At 35.7% G+C, this 25,863-nt stretch overlaps 1 protein-coding gene across 4 annotated transcripts in view; it reads right to left on the bottom strand.

Moving 5' to 3' along the window:
* Positions 1-25,863, bottom strand: part of LOC100649807 (gamma-aminobutyric acid receptor alpha-like) — a 103,885-nt gene that overhangs the window by 26,918 nt on the left and 51,104 nt on the right. For all 4 annotated transcript variants that reach the window (XM_048406302.1, XM_048406300.1, XM_048406301.1 and 1 more), the window contains 3 exons: positions 21,762-21,909; positions 15,445-15,637; positions 14,403-14,623 (listed from right to left, as the gene is read on the bottom strand). In XM_048406302.1, coding sequence (XP_048262259.1) covers positions 14,403-14,623; positions 15,445-15,637; positions 21,762-21,868 — 521 coding nt within the window. In that variant the 5' untranslated portion in view covers positions 21,869-21,909. The remainder of the gene's footprint in view (positions 1-14,402; positions 14,624-15,444; positions 15,638-21,761; positions 21,910-25,863) is intronic.

The raw sequence follows: 25,863 nt of genomic DNA, 5'->3' as shown, positions 1-25,863 counted from the left end.
TACATCTAGTGCCAGTACATATGATAAGGAATATAGCGCAGCTTAGAGCTGCTGGAAGGGGAGAAACTAACTTAAATAGTAGAAACAATATATGTAGTATCGTGGACAAAAGGCCTAAGATATCGGCCGAACCATAAACAATGCCGCGAGAGCCGCGGCATCGTCGGGTACATTAATGTGTCGTTGGTCTTCTTTTTAAGTGGATAGTTTCGTGGAAAGGGCCTGCGTGACCCTGGCCACGGGCGTTTCGGGACACGTGTCTTGAACGACGGGAAAAGACAAAAAGACGCTAAAGGGAGTGTTAGTTGAGAAGCCGGAGAGGACGGATGCAAAAGGTGTGCAGAGTGTGAGTTGAGAAGCGAGAGCGAGCGAGTGTAGAAGCCGAAGAGTGTGAATCGGGAAGTCGGAAGCCGCGTGTGAGAATAGGACGTACAACAGCATTGTAATCATTTCGTTGCTTCGAATATCATTTATTAAATCAAAACATCATTACTTGTCCTTTCCTCTAAGACCCATTAAGATACTACATATATTTTATAGGATTAGGGAAACAGTGTAACGTACAATATGCAATAACTACAAACTGAGAAACCAAAGAACCTATGCTGTATAAATATCCGCAGTATTCAGCGTGCAGATTCATATCATAGCGGAATATTCTAAAATATTGGTAATAATAAAAGGAAAGCAGGTAAAAGCAATATATTATTCAATATAAATAGTGTTAAAAATAAGAACCTTTTGTTTAAACGAATAGATTTAAGGGCGTTTAGGACATATAAGTGTTTCATCGGGTGAATCCGTGCGTAGCACGGAATCTATCCCTCGATCGAAACGGCCACTCGCCATGTCAACACAATTAGTTGGATCACAATAATCCTAAGGAACGGTTATAAAACGGGACTTCTGGATTTACTATTAAGGCCGGTAAGCGGCTTAAAACATCTTTGATTCAGGAGGTTCCTTATGGTTATTGCTCCATTAGGTAAAAATAAGGGAAACGTGAGTTTTCCTATGTTTCCCAGGATTTCACCCGCAAGCGACCAGTGGTGGGGTAATCTCCACCGAGCAAGAGTTTTCTTTTGCAACAACATCGTCACCGGACTTCGCTGGATCTACGACTACAGATCAGTTGATCTCTTGACTGGTTCATCGACATTCGAACAGTCCACATCTCTTTACCGTGTAGTAACACTCGACAGTAAACTTTCCAACGGTTTCTGTCCCGTGGCTCACTCTACAAAGACCCCATTCTTCGGATAAGATGATTGCCAGAGATCGATACATATCGATACAGTATATTTTCAGTTAGCCTAAGGACCCGCTATAAATCTTAGGACTTATTTAGCTAAAGTTCTTCAAACGAACAAATAGTCTTTCTCTTAACAGTCCCTAAATCTATCACCTACTACGGATACGAGAAATCTGCTTTTCTCAAGTACGATGCTTCCCGCTAGCAACTTTCTCTCAAGGGCGGCTAGCATCCTTCTTCAACCACCAACATAGAAATTAACCAATTAACAGCAACGTCCAATTTCCTCACTTTCCTAACAAAGGCTCTCCTCGACGAATCTGATGATCCTTAGACACACCCCATCATAGTTTTCCTCTGCAGCATCATCGTGACGGAGAGTTCGGTGAATAAGTGACTAGAGCTCTGCGATGCATCGTGAGCAATCATCGTCCGAGCTCGCTCCGCGCACTCTGTTCAATCGACACTGTATCGCAACGTCTAGAAACCGAACTTGTAATCGCGAACCATTAGGGCAATCGTGAGTTCCACACAAAATGTATATTGGGAGTGTTGTTAATAAATATACTGTTAATTATACTCTAGTACTTCTTCAGTACCTATCACTACCGATCCACCTCAACCGGGTTTTCACCCTTAGATCAGTCACCTATATCATTTATATCTATGAATCAGCGTAACTATCTTTTCTACAAAGTTGTTGGAAATATATAATATCCTTGAACTGTTAATCAAGCATTATACTCATTAAACTACCTCTATTATCCCAATCGAAATAGAGGATCGAACAGTTCGTGGCATCGATTGTCAAATCGTAACGGGAATTTACGACTCCTGTTGACGCGCTTTCTCGCGAACGCGTCTCTCCGCGACTGGTCGAATAAACATGATCCTTCGAGCCGGATACGTGTCAACTGAAAAATGCACTCACCAGTGACCACACAGTGCTACGTGAATACATCAAAACCAACAGCGGACGCGTTATCATTTCAGCGAAGCCAGTGACGTCAGGAGCGTCACTATCGAAGAGGTATAACCCGTTGGTCGAGGAAGGCAACCACGCAACCACCCGCCGCAGCTGGATAATTATCAGCATAGCAATTTTCAACAACTCCAATCTCACAACAATACAAGTGTCACCTTCGGGAAGGAACATCTTCGGCGCCAAATACACACTCAACTTCCTGCCGCACATTAACGAGTAGCCACCGATAACTGGACTGACGTCCGTATCGCAACTACAAGGTGACCTCGTTCAATTTATCGAACTCACTATGGTCTCTATTCAAGAAAAGCGCATAAAATAACTGATCCTGATTCCTGAAACGAAAAGCGTTCAGGAAAGAATTAGAATTATTGCGCGCTATTCTCGACGATAATGAGGAAGGGATACAATCAATTGCTATCCAACGCAATTTAGAATACTTAGAAGAAGAATACGCGACGTTTAGGGAAACTCAATGCGAATTTGATGATCTGGACGAGAGTCGATCAATGCAGGATCGCATCGACCTTAAATGTAAGTACTTCCAGATAAAAGCACGCGTGTCTGAAATGATTGAGGAGGCAAAAAAACGATCAGATAAAAAATCTCGAAATATTACAACAAACCTATCGGACACATCATTATCGTATTCCGTTGAGTTACCGAAAATTCGATTACCTACATTTTCGGGAGCTTATGAAGATTGGCCAGGTTTCACGGTTCAGTTTCGCTCCATAGTTCACGAAAACCCTCGTCTCGACGACTGTAAACGAATTATTTATCTCCGCTCTTGTTTAACATATGAAACATTTCACACTATAGCATCATTAAGCAACGCAACAGTCAATTACTCAGCCGCTTGGGACATATTAGAACGAAGATATGATAGACCGGCAAAAATCGTGGCTAAGCATTTGACAGAATTATTTGACATTGCCCCTTTACGCCGAACATCATATCGAGATTTACAAGCATATGCGATCAAGGTAGAGTCCCACTACAAGGCCTTGGAAGCGCTCGGACAATCAACTGCAGATACCGTGCTGTTACATTTCCTCACATAGAAGTTGGATCGTGAGACCGAATTAATGTGGAAGGATCTGACAAAATCTATACTATTCCCTAAGGTCAACGAACTTCTGACGTTTGTAAACGATCGCTGCCTGGTCTTAGAACCTACAGGATCGATACTTCAAGCACGAGGGCATTCATCACGTCGTAATCTCTGTCATCCTGTCCGATTTGCCGTGGATCACATAAAATTTGGATCTGCAACACCTTCAGGATGAAAACCATCGGAGAATGCCTTGTAGCCACCGAAGAGGTATCAGCGTGTACCAACTGCTTAAGGACAGGACACATACTTTCGCATTGTACCGCCGGATCCTGTCGTTATGCGGGCAACGTCATCACACGCTGTTACATGGATTCGACTCTTGAATCAAGAATTGGAACATCACTGGCTACCAGACACCTCCGACGACACCTCCATGCATCCGAAAGGTTCCACTAACACGTTGACTGCAACGGCACCCGTATTCGGGTATCAGCAACGTTTCTGATAGGGTCGCGTCACCCGTATTCAGGTGGCACTTATTTGACTACTTGCGAAGGATCATCGCAGGTATTTGAAAAGATATTCCAGAGGAAATAATAAAACTATTGAATTGTTATAAAAGTAATACGAAAATGGTTTATTAAAAAAATTATTTAGAACGTAAAACTTTAAAGCATTCTATACATAGCTGAGGTTGGTCGGGACAATTTGGACAATAAGTTGTTGTTTTCTTTAAATTTTTTTGTGTCTTTGTTCGGTCTATTCGACGTCTTTTATTTGCATAACATGGTTTGCATGCGCGTCTAATGCTCCTTCCGGAATCATTCCGAACGGCAATATTATGCTGATTCCGTTGAAGACAAGGATTTTCTGTATTTTCAGACAGCCTTAATAATTTTAGAGCTAATAATTCTCTAAATATTCTAATATTTATATCCTTTCTTGTTGCAATTTTATAAACCGTCAAAGTCTCGATAGACGAAAGTCAATAAGCTACTATTATTATTACTATACTTTATTTATAAAATATTATAAAACCCTTTCTTTTTTCTTTCTTTTTATATCTTTATCGTCTAAAAAAGACAATGATTTATTCTAATAAATAATAATACCTATATAATATAATAATAATACTATAATAAACGGGTTTCCCAAATTTGACGAGTCAAAACTAATCATAAAGAAACGATTAATCGTGACAGAGTTATCTGTATTAAAATTGAAACGTCATGCTATAGAGATAATTGGCAACGCACGATCGTTTGTCAGAGCGTGCGGGTATGTTACAGAAGACAGAGCAAAAAGATTTGAACTTTAAAATGTTGGCTACATTCCAAATGAGCATGCTATAAATTGAAACAAACCGCAGGTTCGAACGTGTATTGGGAATTCTTGTAATTTACAGTCGGATTTAATACTTTCTAATGGCCCCTTGGCGTTTTTAATATTCGACAATAATTAATGCATTTTCATTCAACGAAAGCGCTATTCCGTTATTAACTATGACTATCAATAATTTACATTGTGATTTTGTAATGTAAATCGCGTTGAAAACCTTGATTTTTATAGTGTTCCTCGTTTTTTCGCATCAACAATTAAAGCATTTAATTAAACTGACATAATTTGCACTGTTAGAAAAGATTGATTAAAAGATTAGTATAGTTTTTCCTAAAATAAATAAAACGGGCAAGCAATATATTAAACGTATTAAAGTACGTTCGACAAAACTTCTCAATTTCAAACGTATCCTTCGAACCTGTCCGAATCTTACGACTTTCGATTAAATTCGAAATTAATAGAAAATAGATTTATATTCATTCGAATTCTACCTAACATTCCTCAAGTATGATCGTGTATTATTTCCACGGATATCACGTTAGACTTAATTCGAAGTCTAATAGGATCAACGTCCATCTCTCTAGGCACAAATCAACTCATATTAGCAAGCGAGACAAGCACGTGCAAGGATGAAGTGGAGAGTCCGGCATCTGTTCAACGCTGCGGGTATATCAGATGTATCATTTCAGATTGAATCCAACCACGGATGGTCGTCCATGCATGAAAGCTTGTAATTAATTGCGAAATCCTAACACAGATATTGCGAATAAATTTTCATCGCTATCCAAGCAAAACACCAGTGAAAAAGGCGGTCTAACGTATCGTGACGAACAAAAGTGCAAAAACAAAGCAGAAAAAGGAATCCGCGGGTATTGATGTACAAAAAAATCTAAAATACGTTCCGGTCAGTCACCATGAACCGTTGCTATTTCTTCGATACGTTTGCATCGTACTGGTAAGAATATTATTTGATTTTGAAATAGCTCCTGGTAAAGACGATTAAATTACATATAGGCATTTCATTATCGGACACTGTGAATAATCAGAATATTCATGTAATTTTCTTACACGGGAAAAAATCGTACGAGAGCAAATTTGCTATTTGACGAAGATATCGTTTATTGCTTTTAACCAATTTTTTAATACGTAAATTATATGAGAAAGAGTTACACATGTGCATCTTTGTTTAAAAAAATGTACGAATTTTAGGATCGACGATTCTTATAAATCCGAAATAACGAAATTAGTTCATCGTTGGAAAAACATACTGACGCAATTGCTTCGATGAAATATTTTGAAGAAGCTGGCGATTAAGCTGTGACTAAAATTTCGTTCGAGAAAATCCAACGTTTCTTATGCAGCAACTCAACAGTTGCGCTAATTGTACAATTTTTTCAACACTCAAAGGATAATACTTTACTAAGCGTTTCGGACGTTTCTGTTAGCTAAATTTTGACTAGACTCTATCGGTCAAACTCGATATCATTCCGGCGATGAAAACGTGGCTAACAAACTATAAGAATCAACAGCTGGAAAATTTGCGCCCCAGTGGCATTCGAATCGATTATTTCGACGAGTAATTGCCGCCAACTAAATTCAGATAACGTGAATAATCACCAGAGCAAACACATGCAGAAACGTGGTCCGCGTCGTACACAAGAACAGGAATGTACACGAACGCAGCAAGGAGAGGATCATATTGGAAACTGTCTGTTGGCACGAGAATTCCAGCCAGTTCCACGCATGGACGAACGGAATCGTAACAGCAACCAGGCATTTTGAGATCCTTGATTCCGTCCAAGAGGATATAAATCATCTCGAGCGTGAAGTGTACACACGGCGCCGAGTTACAGGGGCCCTTCACATTTGCCAGCCTCCTTCCGGTTACCTCGCCGCTTCGTCTTAACCTCTGACGCGGTATTTGCCGGCTTGATTCTCGGTTCAAAGGGAAATGCGACCCTCTTTCGTTTCTCTTTTCATTCGTTTTTCCGGTAAAAATATGCCGGGAATTATCTCGTTTACCTAGCTGTGTATTTTTAACTCGTTTTTAACGTGACTTTTACTGGTTTCCTGTTTAATTTTGGTAATGCTCGTAGACGTTGCATGACTTTAATTAAATATGGACTAGCTGTAGGGTTCTTTTTCATCGTTACGCATGGATGCACGAAATGATTAGAGGGAAAGACGAATAGGATTTTTCTGAAAACAGAATACTTCTCTATAAATCGTTTCATATATGTTGATTACACTTGATGTCTTCTCTTCCATTAACGTATACGAATTTCAGGTGTAAAAAATAGTTTGATGATTGTAGTTGCTTGATATATAAGCAAGATTCAGGCCACTCGCGATGGGAAATTTTGTGGCGGAGATAACAGCGATAGAAAGATTATTTCATTTTCAAATGTGTGAGTGATAGAAGTATGTGCGTTTAAGTAAAGAGGTTAAATTAATGAGAAAGAACGATGTAGAAATTAACATTGATATTAAAATGGGGAGTCTTTTTCAAGAAAATAAAAGTAACATCAAATTCTTCTAATCACATGAAACTGTACTATGTAAATGATATAGAACTTCGGATACTTGGGTTTAATTGATTATCACATAAACGACATAAGAAATTTATTATATTCCTTCTACATTCGAAGAAAGCAACGTCCCAAATGCGCCAATCTGCTATCAATTACCACTGACTCGATTTCCCATTTTCGCGCAAACAACCTGCTCGTTTTCCGTACAAGAACGCGCTCTGCTTCGTAAATTGCAATCGCGAAGGCTCTCTAAGCTCCGAATAAACCAACTCGTCCCTCCGTTCAAGTTGTTCAACCTCAAACAGACGAGTGTCTTAACCGAGTGGAACAACACCAGTGGTGAACACCAGTCGTTTTATCCGGCTCCAGAAAAATTCATGGAATAGAAGAAATTTTCAGGACGAGTGTTTCCCGAGTCTGGTAAAGAGGACACAGAGAAAGGGCGAAAATAGTAGGAAAATGGGAAAGCAGTGAAAGCGAAGGAGCGTTGTTAGTCTGCGCTTACTATGGCGTATTATTTAACAGGTTTCGTGGGCCGTCTCGTTTGCATGAAAATAACCGTCTCGATTAGCATACAGACGCGACGAAATCCTAAAACTACTTTGGTCTGAGGATCACGTGCGCGGTCTTCTTCTCCGTACCACGTAGGCAGAATCTAAAATCATGGATTTCCAACAGCAAAATCCTCGTGGCCGTGGAAGATCGCGCAGGCGAATACGCTAAAGATTATCTGTGACGAATAGTGGCCTGTTCTAGGTGGTCTATTCTGTCTGGAAATGAGCAGATGCTGCCCATCGAGGGAACTAACATCCAACTGCTTGTCCGGCATCCGTGAAATCGCGCCGCGATTTTATTCTCCAGAGAGCGTGCATGTGGTTTAGGACGTAGTTGTATACAGTTGATATATTTACATATGTAGTTGCGAATAGCGATGGACTCGAGTCTCAGTTTTCGAAATTATTCGATATTTTTTGAGGCTGTGAAAATTCGATTCACTTCGAATAGAATTTGATAGGTATCCTGAAACTCCTGAAAATATTGGAAATCTTAAAAATCCTGAAGGTCTTGTAAACCTTGTAAATCCTGCAAGTCGTTCGCATAAATGCATTTCCGATATCTTGAAATTTTCTAGATATTCTCCGATAGATATCTTTATGTTATTATTAGGTGTATCGTGTATTTTACGTATATCATTGATACCGTTTAAGTTAAAGCATTCAGAATGCTTGTAAAATATTGACTACGCGCTAAACCTTTTAAGATCTATCGAAATAATCGCGATTTTCAAGACTTTCCACACTTTTGAGACTTTCAGGAGTTTTCAGGGTATCGAATCCTATTCGATGCGATTCGAAGTGCTTGACAATCCATCGCTGGTTGCAAAGGAACAAAGGAAACTTTAAAGGGTGAAGAGGAAGAGCGCTATAATTTTACGAAATAAGGGTTACGTTTTACAAGGATAACAAATAATTTCTGTATAGTTTGTATAGTACTATATACTCAATTATTAATCTAATTGTATATAAATTTATTACTGTTACATATAAAAATCTATTGAAGTTATTTAAAAATATGACTTGTAAAATCTCAATAATGATATTAGTGATTTAATTGCACAAGAGGTCGGTGAATACTTTTATATTTCTTGCGAAAAAAGACCTATACACAGTATACTCCTGAATAAATTGATTTAAGCTCCACGAGTCATTTTTATCGTAAGAAATGTAGAATTTCGAAAGCAGTTTCCGTTCGTTAATATCTGATGTTAAAACATTGAAAATTTGTATCGAAAAATTGTATCAATATGGATGGAATTAACAACGTACTTCTTTGAAAAATATTGTCAATGAGCTTTTATTGAGTCGTCTCTGACGAGGTTTACTACGGAAGGATAGTCGACCCATTTTCACATCGACGTACGAGACTTACATGTTTGCTCCTCGTTCGACGAAGAAAGTGTAAAATGTATATAAAAAGGATAATGAACTTTTATAACCTGGAAACTTTATTGTAGCCAGAAAGCAAAGTAGAACGGTCTGCCTGACTTATGCCAAGTTTTTCTACTGAAAGCTTTTAATCTCGCGGTACAACATCACTTTTATTGCTTCACAACGAACCAAAACCAGTTGTTTCATACATAATCATGTAAAACAATGTGAAATTCTAGTAACAGCGTGCTTTTCGAGATAAGAAATGTACATTGTTTTCATTTCTGTAGGCGCAGGTAATATAATAATGTTTATTAATTTCGGTCTCTGCGTCTTTGAAATGGACTTGGTGTTATAGTTGCCAAATATTAATCCATCCAAACCTTCACATACATACTTACGAAAAGATTGCGCATTTGTATGCAAATTCATATTTTTCAGAGTATAATTTAAAAAATAAAACCTCGGTAGAAAATTGTTTCACTTACCAGATGTTATGAAAAGCGCTACATTTTGGTCGTTTTATATATTTTTTCATATAATGTACAGTCTGTGCAATTTCGCACTTCCAACTTTTTTTATAAATGCATAAGAATCTATCGTCCATTTATGAATTGTAGATCAATCATTCTAGCTCTACTTCGTGTCAGTTACAAATAATATATGTATAAAAATGTATGTATATATATATATATGCTACTTATTCCCAGTTTTGACATAGTTTCGTACTTTCATTTTACTTTTTCTCTAAGGAGCAAATCCACTTAACTGTCTCTTCGCAATATTTTTCTTCTGAAATTTCTTTCATATTAGCTTCCAACCACTTCATTCTTTCGCACTTCGTTACATAGTGCTTCATTAAAAGTACAGGAGTTGTACGATCAATAATCCTTCGTACGCTAGTTCATGCTCCGTGGTACATTAGAAACGAGGATCTCAGAAAAGACCTCCAGGTGCAATCAGTTGAAAATACAATACAATTAACGTGTCTTTCTGCGAGACATAAGAAGAGATTAGGAGACCACCCAAATCTACTGGCAAACAATTTACAATGAACGTTTATTCCAAGATGACTGAGCAAAAAACATTCAAATAAGCTGTTTAACTAAGACACTTAATAATCTGCGAATAAATGTAATAAAAATTTCTTTCATCTTACAAGGAAATAATAGATGCACAACATTTTCTGTTTCATATTATTTTACTGAATCACGTATAATCTATTTTATAATAATAAAACAAGTATTTCCTTATAAAAGGAAAGAAAGGTTTTGGGACAACCTAATATTTAATTCTAAGGCATGGACTACTGGGACTATGCTTAAAAACTAGTATTGTAACTCGTTACGTCAATTTACGAATGTTTTCATATATAATATGTAAATTATCTCGAGGAAAATAAAAAGAAGAAAACATAGTACTTTAAATTTCCTTCCTTATCGCTACATAATTTACATTTCTTTTTATCTTCCTCTAACTAAAATTTGCTCTATTTCTTTAAATTGTCACATCTTACTACTTTGCGATTCTTTTTTGGTTACCACCTTTATCACGTTTATTTCTGGATATTCTGGCATCGCTGCACATTTAATACATTTATAACTCACAGGTGGTATAATAAATAATTTTTCGCGAAAAGTGTACGCGAAAGAAACGGTCCTAATCGTAAATCTTATAATTTGTGTGCCTAACGAAACTTACTTCCCCTTGATAGCGATAAAGTTAGCCGTGGAAAATTAAATTAATTTCTAATTGTACTTCTGAATTAAACGATTACGGAGGAGTTAGAGCTGACGTTAATACTAATAGAGCGTTGAAAATTAACAAGTTTTCTAAAAGATTTGATCAAGGTTGAACAAAATTGGTAGGTACTTAATGCCTTTACGTTCAGACGTGTTCGATCTCGGTAAAGTAACTAGAAGCCGTACGAATAAATATTTACGGAAAGCTGTAGTAGCAGCTAATAAAGTGCTGTGCAAATAGTGCAGACGTGATCGACATTTAATGGCTACCGATCGGTCACGAAAGTGTACAGAGTTTCCGAAGGAATTCGATTTTCCGCTCTGGTCACATCCCAGGGATAGCCGGCTAAGCTTTCAACAAATACTTTTAGGGGCACTACAAACATCACCAAGATTTATTGAATTATCGATTAAATTTATCAACTCTTTGTTAAGAAGTAACAAAATATTATTGCATCGTAATTTTTCAATTCTACTGATTCGTATAAAATGTTTCATTGAATCATAGTAAACATATTATTGGAACATTAAAAGAAATGGTATTCTTCGAGTTTGCGTGCGTGATATTTCCATCATATCTAGTAAAAATCGAAATCGTAAAAACACTCAAACTCGTTTATAACGTGTAAACGATCTCGAATTCTTAAAATTACATGAAAATATATTTTTATCCGGGAGAGTCCTTTTGTATCAGGTGGATGGAAAGATGCAGTTTGATATCCGTGTAAATCAATCAGATGTATAATAAAATAGTTACACGTGTACGCCTGTACAACATCAATTATAAAATTCAAACTGCCATTCAATTTCCTGCCTGGAATTTATCCACTTCTCTTTATTGAATTTATTCATATAGGAAACGCGTGTTTCATAAATATGTTTCACACAATGTTTTATGAGATTGTGCACAGCTTTAAATTAATAATTATTCCTATTTCTGCAATAATCGTAACGAATAATCAAATAAAGGTACTCTATTCTGGTTAGGAAAGATGAACATCATTCAAAGAGGGAAAGTTCATATTTCAATTTTCAAGGGAGTTGCATCTAAAAGCTTCTGCCTAGAATCTAGAAGAACGTTTCGCGTGACGCTTTATTCGAATCATTTCGCTCTAGAACTAACAACATTGACGCAAATCAAGGTAGTAATCTCGAGTCCTTTGTCTCTCGGTCACCGTACACAAAAGATGATAGTTCCGAGAAGGACGATGCACTTTTTGAAAGAACAAGCCGTGCCCGACGCGTGATTCTTAGGGAAGCCAGAGAGATGTGCATGTACGTACGTGTGCAGAGGCACCTTGAGCTCAAGGGTTAATTCTGGTCTGCACAATAGAGCCGATCCAGAAGACTAGGTCAAGAGAAAGGGAATGGGTTAACAAAGGAGAAATGTACATCGCTTGATTCACCCCCTTTCCCTCTTTTTCTCTTTCTTTCTCTTCCCGCTCCTCACTCTGTTTCTTTGTTTGTTTTCTCTGCTTTTCTCTTGTAGCAGATGTGTATTTCTATCGGCCCCTTGTATGGACAATTTGAAATAGCTGGATCGTTGAACACTCTTGTGAATGAAACAGAGAAAGTATTAACACTAATCTTACCCAGGTTCGGTCAAACGACCGGTTTTAAAATTTAATTTAAAATTGTTCGTTCATTGTTATCTCTTTTGTTCATCTAAGTTCATATAAGTTCTTATATTAACAAAAATTGAGAAATTGATTAATCGGATAACATAAGAATTTACATAAAGTTAGACAAACGAAAGAAATAACGATGAATGTAGAATTTTAATTTAAATTTTGTAACCGGTCATATGATCGGCTTTGGTAAGCTTAGTGTTAAGCGTTGTATTACATTTTGTCCGTGACAGAACGAACTTTCGAAGCAGAACGAAACGTTCTCAGATAATAACTGACCGTGTAAACTCGACCGCTATGGATAGTTTGTACGATCGATTGCAATATAGTTCCAAGTATAATCACGAGAATGTAACGCACAATTCAAATTATTAGATAATAAAAATTCGTTACTTTGTAACATTATGAATTCTGGAACAGATAATATAATCAATCGAATAACTCAATAAATCGTTAACCATTAATTTCTACAGTTGCTAACATGATTTCACCTAAAACTACAGAGATGTAATCTAAACAATTACTTCGATAGATCAATAAAATATTATTTGTACTAATAACGGATAAATCTTTGTACCATTGATTTAAGATCGATGATCTAGAATAAATTATTATTAAATTCTACAGCCATAAATCTAAAAATCTCATTGCATTTTCTTCAAAATTCAGAATTAAAAACTTTAAACGATGCGCAGACTTTTTATATCGAGAAATAAACTTTAAAATCACCGTCACGCTAAGAAGGAATTTTGTCATATCGTCTACTAACATCGTTTTACGTACTTGAACGTGTACTCCTCTTTCTCTATTTAATTCATATCCTTCAATGCGTCAGATGAATAAACACTCGTTTTTCGCGAAGAGACCCGGGAGGATTTTATGTGGGTGATTGAATTCGAGACAGTTTTTGAACTCGATCCAGAAACGTTTGACTAGGAGAGAATTTATCATTCGCTCTCGAACGATGGTCAAACATTTTTCCAGTGTAGACACGATAGAGTCGTTTAACATAAACGCAAGTTAAGGCGGCCAGCTGGAACCGCTGCATCATGCTCGATCAAGCGAAGGACGATCACGAAACGGACGTAACGCAATAAAACAGAAAACTTGCACAATCCCCATAAACTTCACGGACTGACTGCAGTTGATTGAAAGATATTGCAAGATAGCTCAGCGTACCACGTTATTTCGTACGTTCATATTAGATATATATTTTTCTTGCCCTATTTGACTTTCTTCTCTATTTATCCTTTAATCGTTACGTTCGGGAATATACTTTTTTATTTTATCATTTAATCGTAAAATTTACGTTTAACAAACCTCCTATTTTATCCTTTAATCATTACGTTTCATGTACAGGGTTTTCTGTTAGTTACGTCTCATTTAATACGTCTGATTTTCGTCAATCGATTTGCATATAATCACTATCCTTTTTTCTTTTCTTTTTTTTTTTTAATGAAGGGATTTGTCATTATACAAAGGTAAAGCTTTGGCGAATTTATAATTGAAACTTTTTCTACGCAGAATATCTGCTTCGTTCGTTATGATAAAAGAAACTCGCGTGTTAAAACCTTCTAAAAGCAAAGCATTTTTATACGGATCTGCCAAATTAAAAATTTCAGTTTCTATCTGTCGATGGTAAAGAAAGTCTTGACATTGGGCTCTTAGCCTCGAGAAACTGAAATTCTGCGTTTCTCTGAGCAAAACATTTCTACTCTGCGTTCTGGAAGAAAAATCTTAGCATTTCAGGATTAAAACGTATGTAGGTACTATATTAAAATTGGTATCCGTGATAAGACATTTTTAGGAGATTGAAATCATCTTTGAAGATCCAAAATTCGAGGACAATGAGAAGCAACCGTCGGTAATAAATATTAAAAATTATGCAAAATATTATAAATTATAGAAAAATATTATAAATCGTGTAAAATATTCACTTACCTTGAACTATACAGCACTCTGCCGTCTTGATAAAGCCTGACGAACTTATTAGGGCTGGTTATCGTGTGTAAATAACTGTGCTTTCCATTGTAAAAGTACGTATCCGGCTTCCAGATTCTTGCCAGCATCGATATACTGAGCGCCAGAGTTTCTTTGCCACCTTGAAAAGCCAAACGTCGATCCACCCACGACTGCCGGAAGTAGCAATCCATTGAATATGTCTGCGCAGAGATTTTGTTCTTCTTACTTTTGTAAATTCGTATTCGATAAAACTTTCTAATCAACGAGGTCCTCTTCTTTACCATTATAGTACTCCACGATAATAATACATTATCCAATATAAGTATTGGCGTAAAAGTTTCGTGTATAATTCGAGCAAATAAGCTTTGCACTTGGTTTCGATAGATCGGAAATAATCTCATTCCTTTATATATATACAAATGTTTTGGCAGATAAATCTTAGAGTAACGAAATAAAGCAAACCATAAGATACAGTTATATTTAGATAGATAGTAAAATAAGGTTTAATTTCAAGAAATACATTAAGCTTTATTTACCAAATGTCCAGCTGGACAAATTGTAAAGTACAAATTAAATAATAATGAATGAAAGAAAAAACATTAAGCTATAGAAACAGGATATATCAAACGTGTATATATTCAAGAAAGATCGTGAAAGACATAAGCTTCGACAACATAAAGAAATACAATAAAATACAACAATCTCATTCTTCCTTATTAATATTTAACAAAATACCAATTCTATAAAATACACTAACCTTTGTTTCTTTTTATTTTTTCATTTCTTCAATTAATTCACGAACTGTCTGTGCATACGTGTAATGCTTACATTCGTACGTGTAATGCGCACATTCTGCAAATAGAAACTCGCAAAACTGCTCCTACTCCTATCGAATCATGTAACGAATGAAATCGAATTTGTACCACGATGAATGAGATCTCAGGCAATTGTGTATGGCTATCTATCAAGTAGCCAGGCTGCTGCTGCTGAGAGAAACAAAGGGAAACGAAGAGATACGAACCATATCGACTTCGGAAATCGGACCCATACTGCGCACCATGATGTCGACCTCAACCGTGGCTGGTGGACCACCGAAGTCTGGTCTGACGCTGTTGTCGTAACCGCGAAGAAGATTGTCTAGTAGCTCGCTGATGTTGCTGTGATTGTTGCTCTGCGTCCTCTGCCTCGTAGACGCTTTCGCTCCAGTGGCCGCTCTGAAACATTTTTCAAAACGACCGATCTATACATCAGTGAAAAATGTGTGATTTTAAGAGAATCAAATGGGACAAGTAGAGGTAATTCAGAGAAAGAAATTTTGTAAAGCGGATTGATTTTTTTCTCTTTAAGAGCGATTTAAAAAATTAAAAATCTTATACGAAAAGAGCTGTCTTAACTAACTCGTTTCTAACGAATTAACCAACTATGTGGTTAACCAAATATGATTAACAGTGCAAACATGCACATAATATGTACAGGTTGTCCAGACGTTTTAAAAACGCCACAGACACGTATCTTTTGCAGTATGCGTTATTGAGATACAAACTTAAAAATTCTATGCGCCGTTGGCATTGCCGAAACACGTTTTCCAATGTGTCGAAAACAGTCAGTTAGTTCGGAGCAGTCGCTTTAATTTCTTATACCGTCCTATCGAATTTGAAAGTTTTTATTTCGGTGGCGGATGGTATAAAAGACGCAAGATTGCAGTGTTTTGAAAACGTTTGAATGTCAAGTACTAAGAATCAAGTATTAAGTTGTCTCAAAACTTTCTTTCGTTTTACAGGAAAATAATAGATGCACAACATTTTTTGTTTTATATTATTTTATATATGATCCATTTTGTTCTATTGGAATAATTCAATAAAATGGATAATTAGGTAATTCAATAACATAATATAGAACAAAAAATGTTGTGCATTTGATATTCTTTATAAAACAAAAGAAACTTTTAGGACAATATAATATAACGAAAAATAGAGGAATCCATTTAACAATTTCAATGTTACCTCTGCCGCCAAGCATTTATTTATATTACAATATTTGGTGGATAAAACTGTATTTAAATTGCATTTCTTTAGTCATACTCATAAAAATATCAAAATGCATTGAAATCCACAGTCCAGTTATCGCGCACACGTAACAAATCCGCGAATCGTTAACTGATATTCCTCGAGGTCGCTAATAGCCCAAGGAGTTTTGATTACTCCATCAATTTTAGCATATACAGAGGCCGGCTATTCATCGAGTTCGCATCGTTGCAAACTAGTAGGCAACTACTTGGAATATCGTGGTTCTAAAGCTCGAACGTGTTATAACGCCTATAAGAGAAAAACAAGGAATGTCCATTTTTAGTTGTAGATTTTATTCTATAGAACGTACTTTATCGATGACTACTAAGATTACAGAATCATCGAATCCGAAATTATTATAAAATAAAAATGTTCACGTTGGATGATATCAAATATTCAGTATGTTAATTAATTCGCTAGAACAAAGAATATTCTTTCTCTCCCTAATTTCACTATATTTTTTATTTATTCACTATAATTGTAAATATTTGTGGAAATTCATATTTTTTATAAATTCATTGAACACCCTTGCTTTGCTGATGTGTTAAAATATTAAAACTTGATTTACTCGATGAAACTATTTTGTGCCATTTTTCGTTCATTCTTTTAATCTTTCGAACGTTATATATTTTCGATTCACTCGCAAATTCGTGCGTGTTACCACATAAGCCTTTGTAAACGCATTACAAAACAAGTCTTTGCAAAGCACGTGCTAGGTCGTTTTGGTTTCTGTATCCTCTACATTTGAAAGTATCGAGGACATTTGGTTGTACCATAGTGTTTGTCGTTATCGCAAACTAAAGTTGCTTTGTACCACACAGCTATTGCGAAAGGGATCGTCGGAGAGGAGCGAGAGATGCAAAGGGACGGATAGAGGGAAACGTATAGCAATGTAGAGAGTATTTGTAAATTTTTGAAGCAGTTTGTAGCTGAACTTTGATACGATTAGGATTAAATCAGATGGATTTAATTTATATTAATAACTTTTAATGGTTGATAAATACATAGAAAAGTAATAAGAGTAACGGGAAAGATATTTCAGCTACTTGAAGTTTAACAATATTTATCCTTGATATTTATCTTCTTAGTGTTATTTGAGTATTTAAATATTTGAGAAATCGCCCAACGATATATATGATTTTATAAACTCCCTAATTTGTAGTATTTTAGAGAATATTTTGTGCCAATGACTGAATGTGTTCCCACGCTACAAATCTCTGATTCATTGAAACGCTTTTTTACCGAGTCTACTTTGATCAGTGAACTGAAAATTCTCCAGCGTGACTTTTCCCCTGTGAAACATCATATTTGTTCTCCCTTCGACTTTAGCTGTGAAATAGCAAAATTACTTCCACGTATATCCGTACAAAACATCGTATTATCATTCTCCTTTTTGAGAAAAGACACTGAAAAAGACTGAAAACGAAAAGAATCCACAGAAACGCAAACACATTCTCGGCCCACCGCAAACATTTTCACTTTCTAGTAAAATTGATACACCTCAAGCGTTTCTCTCTCTCTCTTCCTTCCACCTATTTTCTTTTATCTTCACTCGGAAAAAGAATTTAAAAAAGTAAGGACACTAAACAGAGATACAGTAAATTTGTTAAACCTAAACATTTTCTCTCTATGTAAATTAATAAATCTCGAGGGTTTCTCTCCCTCTCTTTTCTCCATTTCTTTTTACTTTCACTCGGGAAAAAAGCATAGAAAAAGAATCTTAAAGAAGTAAAAAGGACACTAAACAGAGAAACAGCAAATTTATCGAGTCTAAACATTTCCTCTCTCTATGTAAATTAATAAATTCTCTCTCTTCTTTCTATTTTTTTTTTTTTTACCTTCACTTGGGAAAAAGCATAGAAAAAGACCTGTAAAAAAGTAAAAGAGACACTAGACAGAGAAACAGTAAATTTTTCGAGCCTAAACATTTTCTCTCCCTATGTAAATTAATAAATTTCTCTCTTTCTCTCTCTCTCTCTCTCTCTCTTCCCTCTTCTCTATTTTCTTTTATCGTCACTCGAAAAAAAGAAAAAAAAAATAGAAAAAGAATTAAAAAAAAGAAAAATACAGAAGGGACACTAAACAGAAAAACAGTAAGCTTTTTGGTCCTGGTGCCTCATTTTTTTCTCTCGTGTTCAATGCCGTTTCGTTTATGTTTCACGGTACAAGCAGCACATGTGTACACGTGGCACAGTGTACACACTCGGGGGGTGGAAATTGGGACGAGGGAATTTCGCCAGGATAGAACGAAAATTGCGGCTGGATCGTTTTTAAACCGAAATAAAGCGGCATTTTAATGCCTGTCCGTTCTTTTAGGTCACGATGAAAACCAGCTGCTCGATCGGACACGTTGCTACTGTTACCCGTTACCATTCCCGTCTACTATTCTATTTTCTAGGTTCTCCTATACTAGCGGTTCTCTTTGTTTGCTGACATCGTGCCTTTCGATCTCTCGATTCTTCTCGCCGCGTCTCTTCCGTACAGATCGATGCACCATGAACGACTTTTGCCTCGTGACGATATAAACAGCGCATCGTCGAGATACACATGTAAGAGGCTTTGGATATGCTTATGTAAGGATTTACATATTGAAATTATTAAAAGACAGTTGACCTGTTTGCGAGGGAAATAAGAATCCGAGTGATGCTTTCCAAGGAACGTTCTTTCTTTCATATAGCTGATTAACGTTCTCCTCGACCTCTTGCTAGTCTTTTATGTAAATACCAAGGCGAATTTTCTTTGTGGATCGACGAGAATTTTTCGCTTCTTCCAGAGATAGCAAAATTTCTTTCCAATTACAGATCTATGATGAAAATCGATGCTTCGTCGCTCGATTCGTGCAAGTCAACAGCACTTCGCTGTTGAGAAAATTAAATGTCTACTCGTTCGTTTCGACAAATGTTGGAATTTCTAGTTGATTAAAAAATTGAACGAAAGTTTCTCGAAGTATTTGGAAGGAGTGAAGGTGTTTGTTCTTGAATGACCGTGTCGTACGCTTCAAGAGACTACGATAAATGATATATATAAAATACAAAGGAGTAGAAAAATGAAACGAATTCTTATACGAAGGGAAGGAACTTTTTGGCGCGATTACAAAAACTTTGTGCATCGGATTTAGACCGCGTGCAGATCACGTCAGATTTGTGTAAATTCTTTCACAAATATTTTTGGACAGGCATATTTTGAAGTTCTATAATTATATGATGTACAATTATGATTTGTATATGAGTTATATAAATGTCATAGGTCCTTTACACATTCGTGAACAGAGAATTCCAATTAGTTTACTCGATCGATCGTTATTTACTTAATTATTCGTTCTTTATACGTTGTCCAAGATGATTGTATTTATATGAGAAAATCGATATTGTTGCAAAAAAATTATTTTACATATGTCTTTGCGCAACTTTAGAACGAGCAGAGCATACATCGAACGAGATATGATGTTTTCGAAATTCTAAATTAAATTGTTCGCATGATGAAACGAGGAAATGGACAATTATGAGAATAACGCCAAGAAATGGAGTGTTATTCAGCGACCGCCTCGAATTGGGTTAATTGTCTGACAAGAGGGTTCAAATCAAACAGGATTCCAACGATCTGCATTACGACGCTCATCCAACTTCGAATATTCCGTCGTTGCATTCACGGTTTCTCGTCGAACGGACACTGGAAAATACATCCTGAGCTGAGAGCTTGACCCATAGCATAAGATCAATCGTACGACTTAATCATATTGTACTTAAGTGTCTCTGTTATCAGATGATTTGACGTATCATTTTTATTAGCCTAGATATTTCTATGTTTGATATCTGTAATTTCTTTTTAATGATTTACGACGAGACGCGACGCTTTGATACAAAAAATTGATTTTGCTTTAATTATTACCGATAGTGGAATACGTTAATGCAATTTTTGTTAACACATGTCTTTCTGTTATTAATTTGATTTTGCTTAAATCGTTTCTTTATTATTCGCATTTATTTTCCAACTTTCTATTATTGCGTAAACAATTTTTTTTTAGATAAGGCAGAGTTGTGTAATGTTATTTTGCTTTTCTTTAGTGTAGCGAGAAAAATGAGCGTATGATATTTGATCTTCGATCTTTATGATAGTAAACCGCATATATATATAGTTAATAGTGTAAAACTGTCTTTTTATACTTTCGTTAAGATGCTTTTATTTATATTTATAAGATTATAATTATAAGATTTGGTCGTAAAGAAAGGTCCAGGGTTTAAGCGCATGTGTTGGCTACGTGATCTGCGGAACGACGTCCCAGCCTAAGGCCTCGTAAAAGAAAAAATCCTGGCCAAGGCGTCGTAAAGGAATAAACTCTGAGACTTACAAAAATGCGCAAGAGCCTTCGATACGATTCTAATCGAAAACTCTAAGATCCTTAATAGATGCACCTATGTTACCAACGAAACAATACATCGCGACCTTAAGATATCCACAGTTAATGAAGAAATATCCAAATTCAGTAATAGATATGACATAAGAGTATAACCACTAAAACCTATTAGTTACTCAATTACTTGACACGATGGATCAGATCCGCAGACTAAAAAGACATTACCCTCTAGATTTAAACATTAGATTCAGCTATAATAGAATCAAACAGACGATAATCACCTATTATGCATGATATAGTACCACACCAGAATAATTTACTTATAATTCACAATAAGAACTGATTATAAAATTCTTCCAAATAAAAAAAAGGGCCTTCGATAATAAAAAAAATTGTTTCCTTATCCAGAAAGAAAACTTTCGAAAGTTTCGAAAAATCGACGGCGAGCAAACGAAGAACGGTACCAGTAGGGACTAGGTAACGCGCACGAATAAAATTGTCAAGACAGATGTTCGAAATGGTAAGGGCCAACGAGGAAGTGCGTGCGACAAACGCCGCGGACAGCGTAGATTTCCGCGCACCGTAATTCGCGACGTATGTTTCTGACTGACTTCTGTGACTAACCGTTTCGATATTTTCCTCGTTTCCCTTTATATAGGTTGCCCTCGAAAGGGAAAGTTTTTTTTCAGGGTTAGGGAAACGGTTCTTTTTATTATCGAAAGCCCTTGTACATTTTTGTAAGTTCCAGGGTTTTTTCTTTTACGACATTCTAGCTTCTGACGTCGTTTCGCAGGTCATGTGACACTTGCGCTTGAACCTTGAACTTTCCTTTACGACCATGGACCGCTACAGATTTTTATAATAATATTTATATGTTTAATTATAAGATTTCTTAAAAATAATTTGAAAAGTACTTACAGGAAAGATGCGTAGGAGGTGATCAAGTTGGCGAGGGCCAGTAGGACTCGCTGCTTCATGATGTCTTGGGACCGATCCTCCCTCGCAATGCGTCCTAATTCATTCATCAATTCGATTGAAACGCCTAGCGTTCGGATACCTTTTATTTCTGAAATGAGATATTCAGAAGAACGACGATTAATGTTTCAACAAAGATGTATCGTTCAAAGTGACACAATAATATCAAAAGTATGGTGGATAATATAACAAATAATCGGTGATTATTTCGGTTTTGTCTTTTCTTTTTATAGAGACTATAAATAGTCTAAACTTTTTTCATTCTAAGATATAATTACGATATTCAAACATTACAAGTTTATAGTTTGTTTAAAACAACTGCGTTTTCCTTTAAATATTTTTAAAAGCAAGATATTCTGCTTGATATTTTTACTTCTTCCATTTCATATGTAAATAAAGAACAAAAAATATTTTTTTACTCTGTAGTACTATCAATCTATCTATTTAATCATTTGTTTCTTTCCAAACAGACTGTCCATAATAATGAATATCTTTTTAATATAGCGACACAATTTATACAATAACCCAATGGTTTATGATATACGAATATTTATATAGGATGGCGTTATCCTGTCAAGTAGTTTTACAGAGAACTGCTCGAATTAGAGAGGAACAATTTTTGCTAGCAGACAGTAGAATCGAATCCGTTTCGAGTGTCCATTCGATCGGTTATTCCGGGTAGAACGTCGATGGTGAAACTTCGTCGAGTGTGCCGTTGATGGTGATTCATTCATCGACGAGTGAAAATAAAATTCAAAATTATTCCGGCTTTATTACGCGGTAAATGGCGCAGATGAAGAAAAGAAGAGAGAAGAAAAAAAGAGGCAAATTCATGGCGGAAGTTCGTTAAACGTTCGATGAATGATATTTTAACGACGGAAGATCTCTCTGGGGAGGACTGGAAAAAAATCATCTTTTTAATGATTTGAAAAATTCAGGTTGGGGAATACGGTAAAAAATAGACCAAAGGATTATCAACGATAACAAATCAAAGTTCTAGTTTGTAATAACTTTGTCATAGAACGATCGAAATACATACGTTGAATAATAATTTAATATTAATTTCAAAAAGACCATAAACATTGAAAGTTTTATTTACGAAGTCGGTCATATAGGAAGCAGATCATTGGAATTTTGTTTTACAATTTGTAATGTTAGAAGATAAAATTCCGTAATATAAATTGATTGGAAAAATTGCAAATGTTATGTTACTAATTATTTTCACTAATAATTTATAATTTACAATTTTCAATCCTACCTATCACTACGCGATAATTAATTGTAATCGATAATTGTACCTCATTTGTAAAGACTGTTTATCCTTCTGAAATAAATATCTTAAACGAAAAACCTTGGACGAACGTACAACATTACGCTAGGTATTTTACAATCAACCAATCATCTCTTGTTCCTTTCTAAATCCTTCGACGACACGCAATTTGCTTAAAGAACCTCGAATCGTCGTATTTTCTTCGATCAATGAAATTCGCCGTTCAAGCTGTGCATCGAACAATGATTCCACATCACGCTTGAGTACGTGCATTCACGTCCGGTGGAGAACGTTTCAATTACGAGGTTGATCGGCGATAATTAATACTATTCTGTAACCGCGGCCCAAAGGACGGACGTGCGGGTGCAGCCAATTGACGGATGCAGAAAGGAATCGAATTAGCGAATTAATTCATCCGTTCTTCCTTTGTGGTCATCGTGGACATCGTTTCCACCGTTGAAACTCGGTCGGAGCTCTAGTCAACGGAGAATACAGAACGGTTGAAAACGGTCTTTGCGATGGCGTTCACGTTGGAAAATGAACAGGCCGCAAATTCCAGTAAACATGCCTTGACTGGTAAACACGTCGTCCTACGAGAGTACACACGCGAGTGCGAAAGCAACACTGGGGGAAAGGTACTTCCGAGGGTGCGTTTGACTTGCAATTTAGCTCACCGCGACATTCGTCGATAATCAGGTCGCTTCTCGTTCGACCTTTCGTCCTAGCTATTTTCCAAAATTCTAGAATGTAGTAGAACTATCGTTATATGAACACCCGTTGTGTGAATGTTTTATTATATAAACGTTCTGTTAGTTCAACGTTCTATTATTTAGACGTTACGTTATATGAACGTTCTGTTACATGAAAGTTCTGTTACATGAAAGTTCTATTAGTTGAACTTTTTTATTACTAGAACGTTTTATTACGTGAACATTCTGATAGTTGAACGTTTTACTATATGAACTTTTTGCTTCATAAACGTTCTGTTAGTTGAATGTTCTATTATACGAACGTTTTCTTAGTTAAACGTTCTATTATATAGAGATTATGTTGTATGAACGTTCTATTAGCTGAACCTTCTGTTTTATGTACGTTCTGTTAGTTGGATGTTCTGTTATATGAACGTTCTATTAGTTAAATGTTCTATTATACGGACGTTTTATTAGTGAAATGTTCTATTACAATACCGTATATAAACATACGAAGTGTTTACATACTTGTTTTACGAACGGAAATGTAATTGCAATTCATAAAAAATTAAGTTTAAAAGATAGCAGCAATATGGTAGCATGTGACTAATTGATCATGAAAAAACTGAAGAAACCAAGGAAACACCGAAGAGAGTACGTGGCAAACTTTTGCTGCATGAAGTGACAGAAGAAAATGAGGAAGTAGACTCGTGCGAAAATGATATAGATGAAATCATTGTAGTGTCACATAGAATAGTAGAATACAACGATTGTGATAAATCTACCATGATAACGCTTCTCGTAGATCACCTAAATTCCGCACCATTGAACTTCTTTCTTTGCGGAGTAAAAGATATCGTTCTGACTTTGGTTTAATAATTTTTCACCGTATCCTATATATATGTATTATTAGTTTGTCCATTCTATTTGGCGTTATTTGATTTCATATATGTCGTAAACGATTTTACATACAAGATTCTAAATTTCCATTCGATTTTGAGCAAATTTCTCTTATTGCAATTTCTTTCAATGGAGATTTAGATCAAAATAAAAAATTCATTATTCAATTATATCGATTCGTTGTTCTTTTATAGATGTTGCACGTAGATCTCTACATTTTTGTCGTGTATTTTGAATCATACTTCTCCTTCTCTGATCGATTAACCGATTCCCTGATAGCAAACCATCGAGTGTACTGATACTTATGAGGGGGGTTGTGTGTGATCGAACAGTACGTGACAATGTTCTCGATACGACGTTGTACATGAAAGAAGATAGCTGAGATAACTGTGTAAAGATAAGCACAAGTTCGACGTTAGATCATTATTGTATTAAAAGATTTGTGTTTGAGAGGGATAGCTTGTATGTGAAAGTAGTTAAGTAGCAAATAATATTATAGATCGATACTACATCGAATTGTACATAATAATTTGATAATCAATAAATTATTATTATTACAATAATAAACTGGTAAATTACAAGTTATAAATTAACGGTTATTTGTTAAATAGAATAATTATAATAATGTAATTACAATATCATTCATAATGTAAACATCTTGCACAGTGTGTTCATATATGTAGTATTTAAATAATAAATTTCTGTTTCTGTATAAAATAGATTATGCTCATTATATTGCTATAAAATATGTATAACTTTCATTTCATTACGCAATCGTCGTGTAATTGTAATACAGTTTTTAGAATTAATTAGAAGATATTCAGAAAATACAATTTAATTATCTCTATATTTTATCACGAGGAAACTCAAGTATTTCAGAAAAAAAAAGAGAACAAATGTATGTCAAGTTGTAGTATCGTTTTATGATTTCGGTATTTTCGATGAAATGATACAATTTCTATCAGACTGACACATTCAAACGTAGCTATTGAAATTAGCAACGTTTGATTGCAGAATCGAGATTAAAAAATGACAATAAAACTGCCCAGCAACGCGTTGCATTACGCGTCAGTTTGCTGTTGATCCGAGTAAAATTCGATATGTTCTAATTAAATTTGTGGTTTGGAGAAATTCCAATTTGCATAATTATACCATCGATTTATTTCGGCAATGTTATGATTCGAAT

The sequence above is a fragment of the Bombus terrestris genome, chromosome 6 (genome assembly GCF_910591885.1).
Source record: "Bombus terrestris chromosome 6, iyBomTerr1.2, whole genome shotgun sequence".
NCBI classification, from domain to species: Eukaryota; Metazoa; Arthropoda; class Insecta; order Hymenoptera; family Apidae; genus Bombus; species Bombus terrestris.
This window is presented reverse-complemented; position numbering and strand designations above follow the sequence as displayed.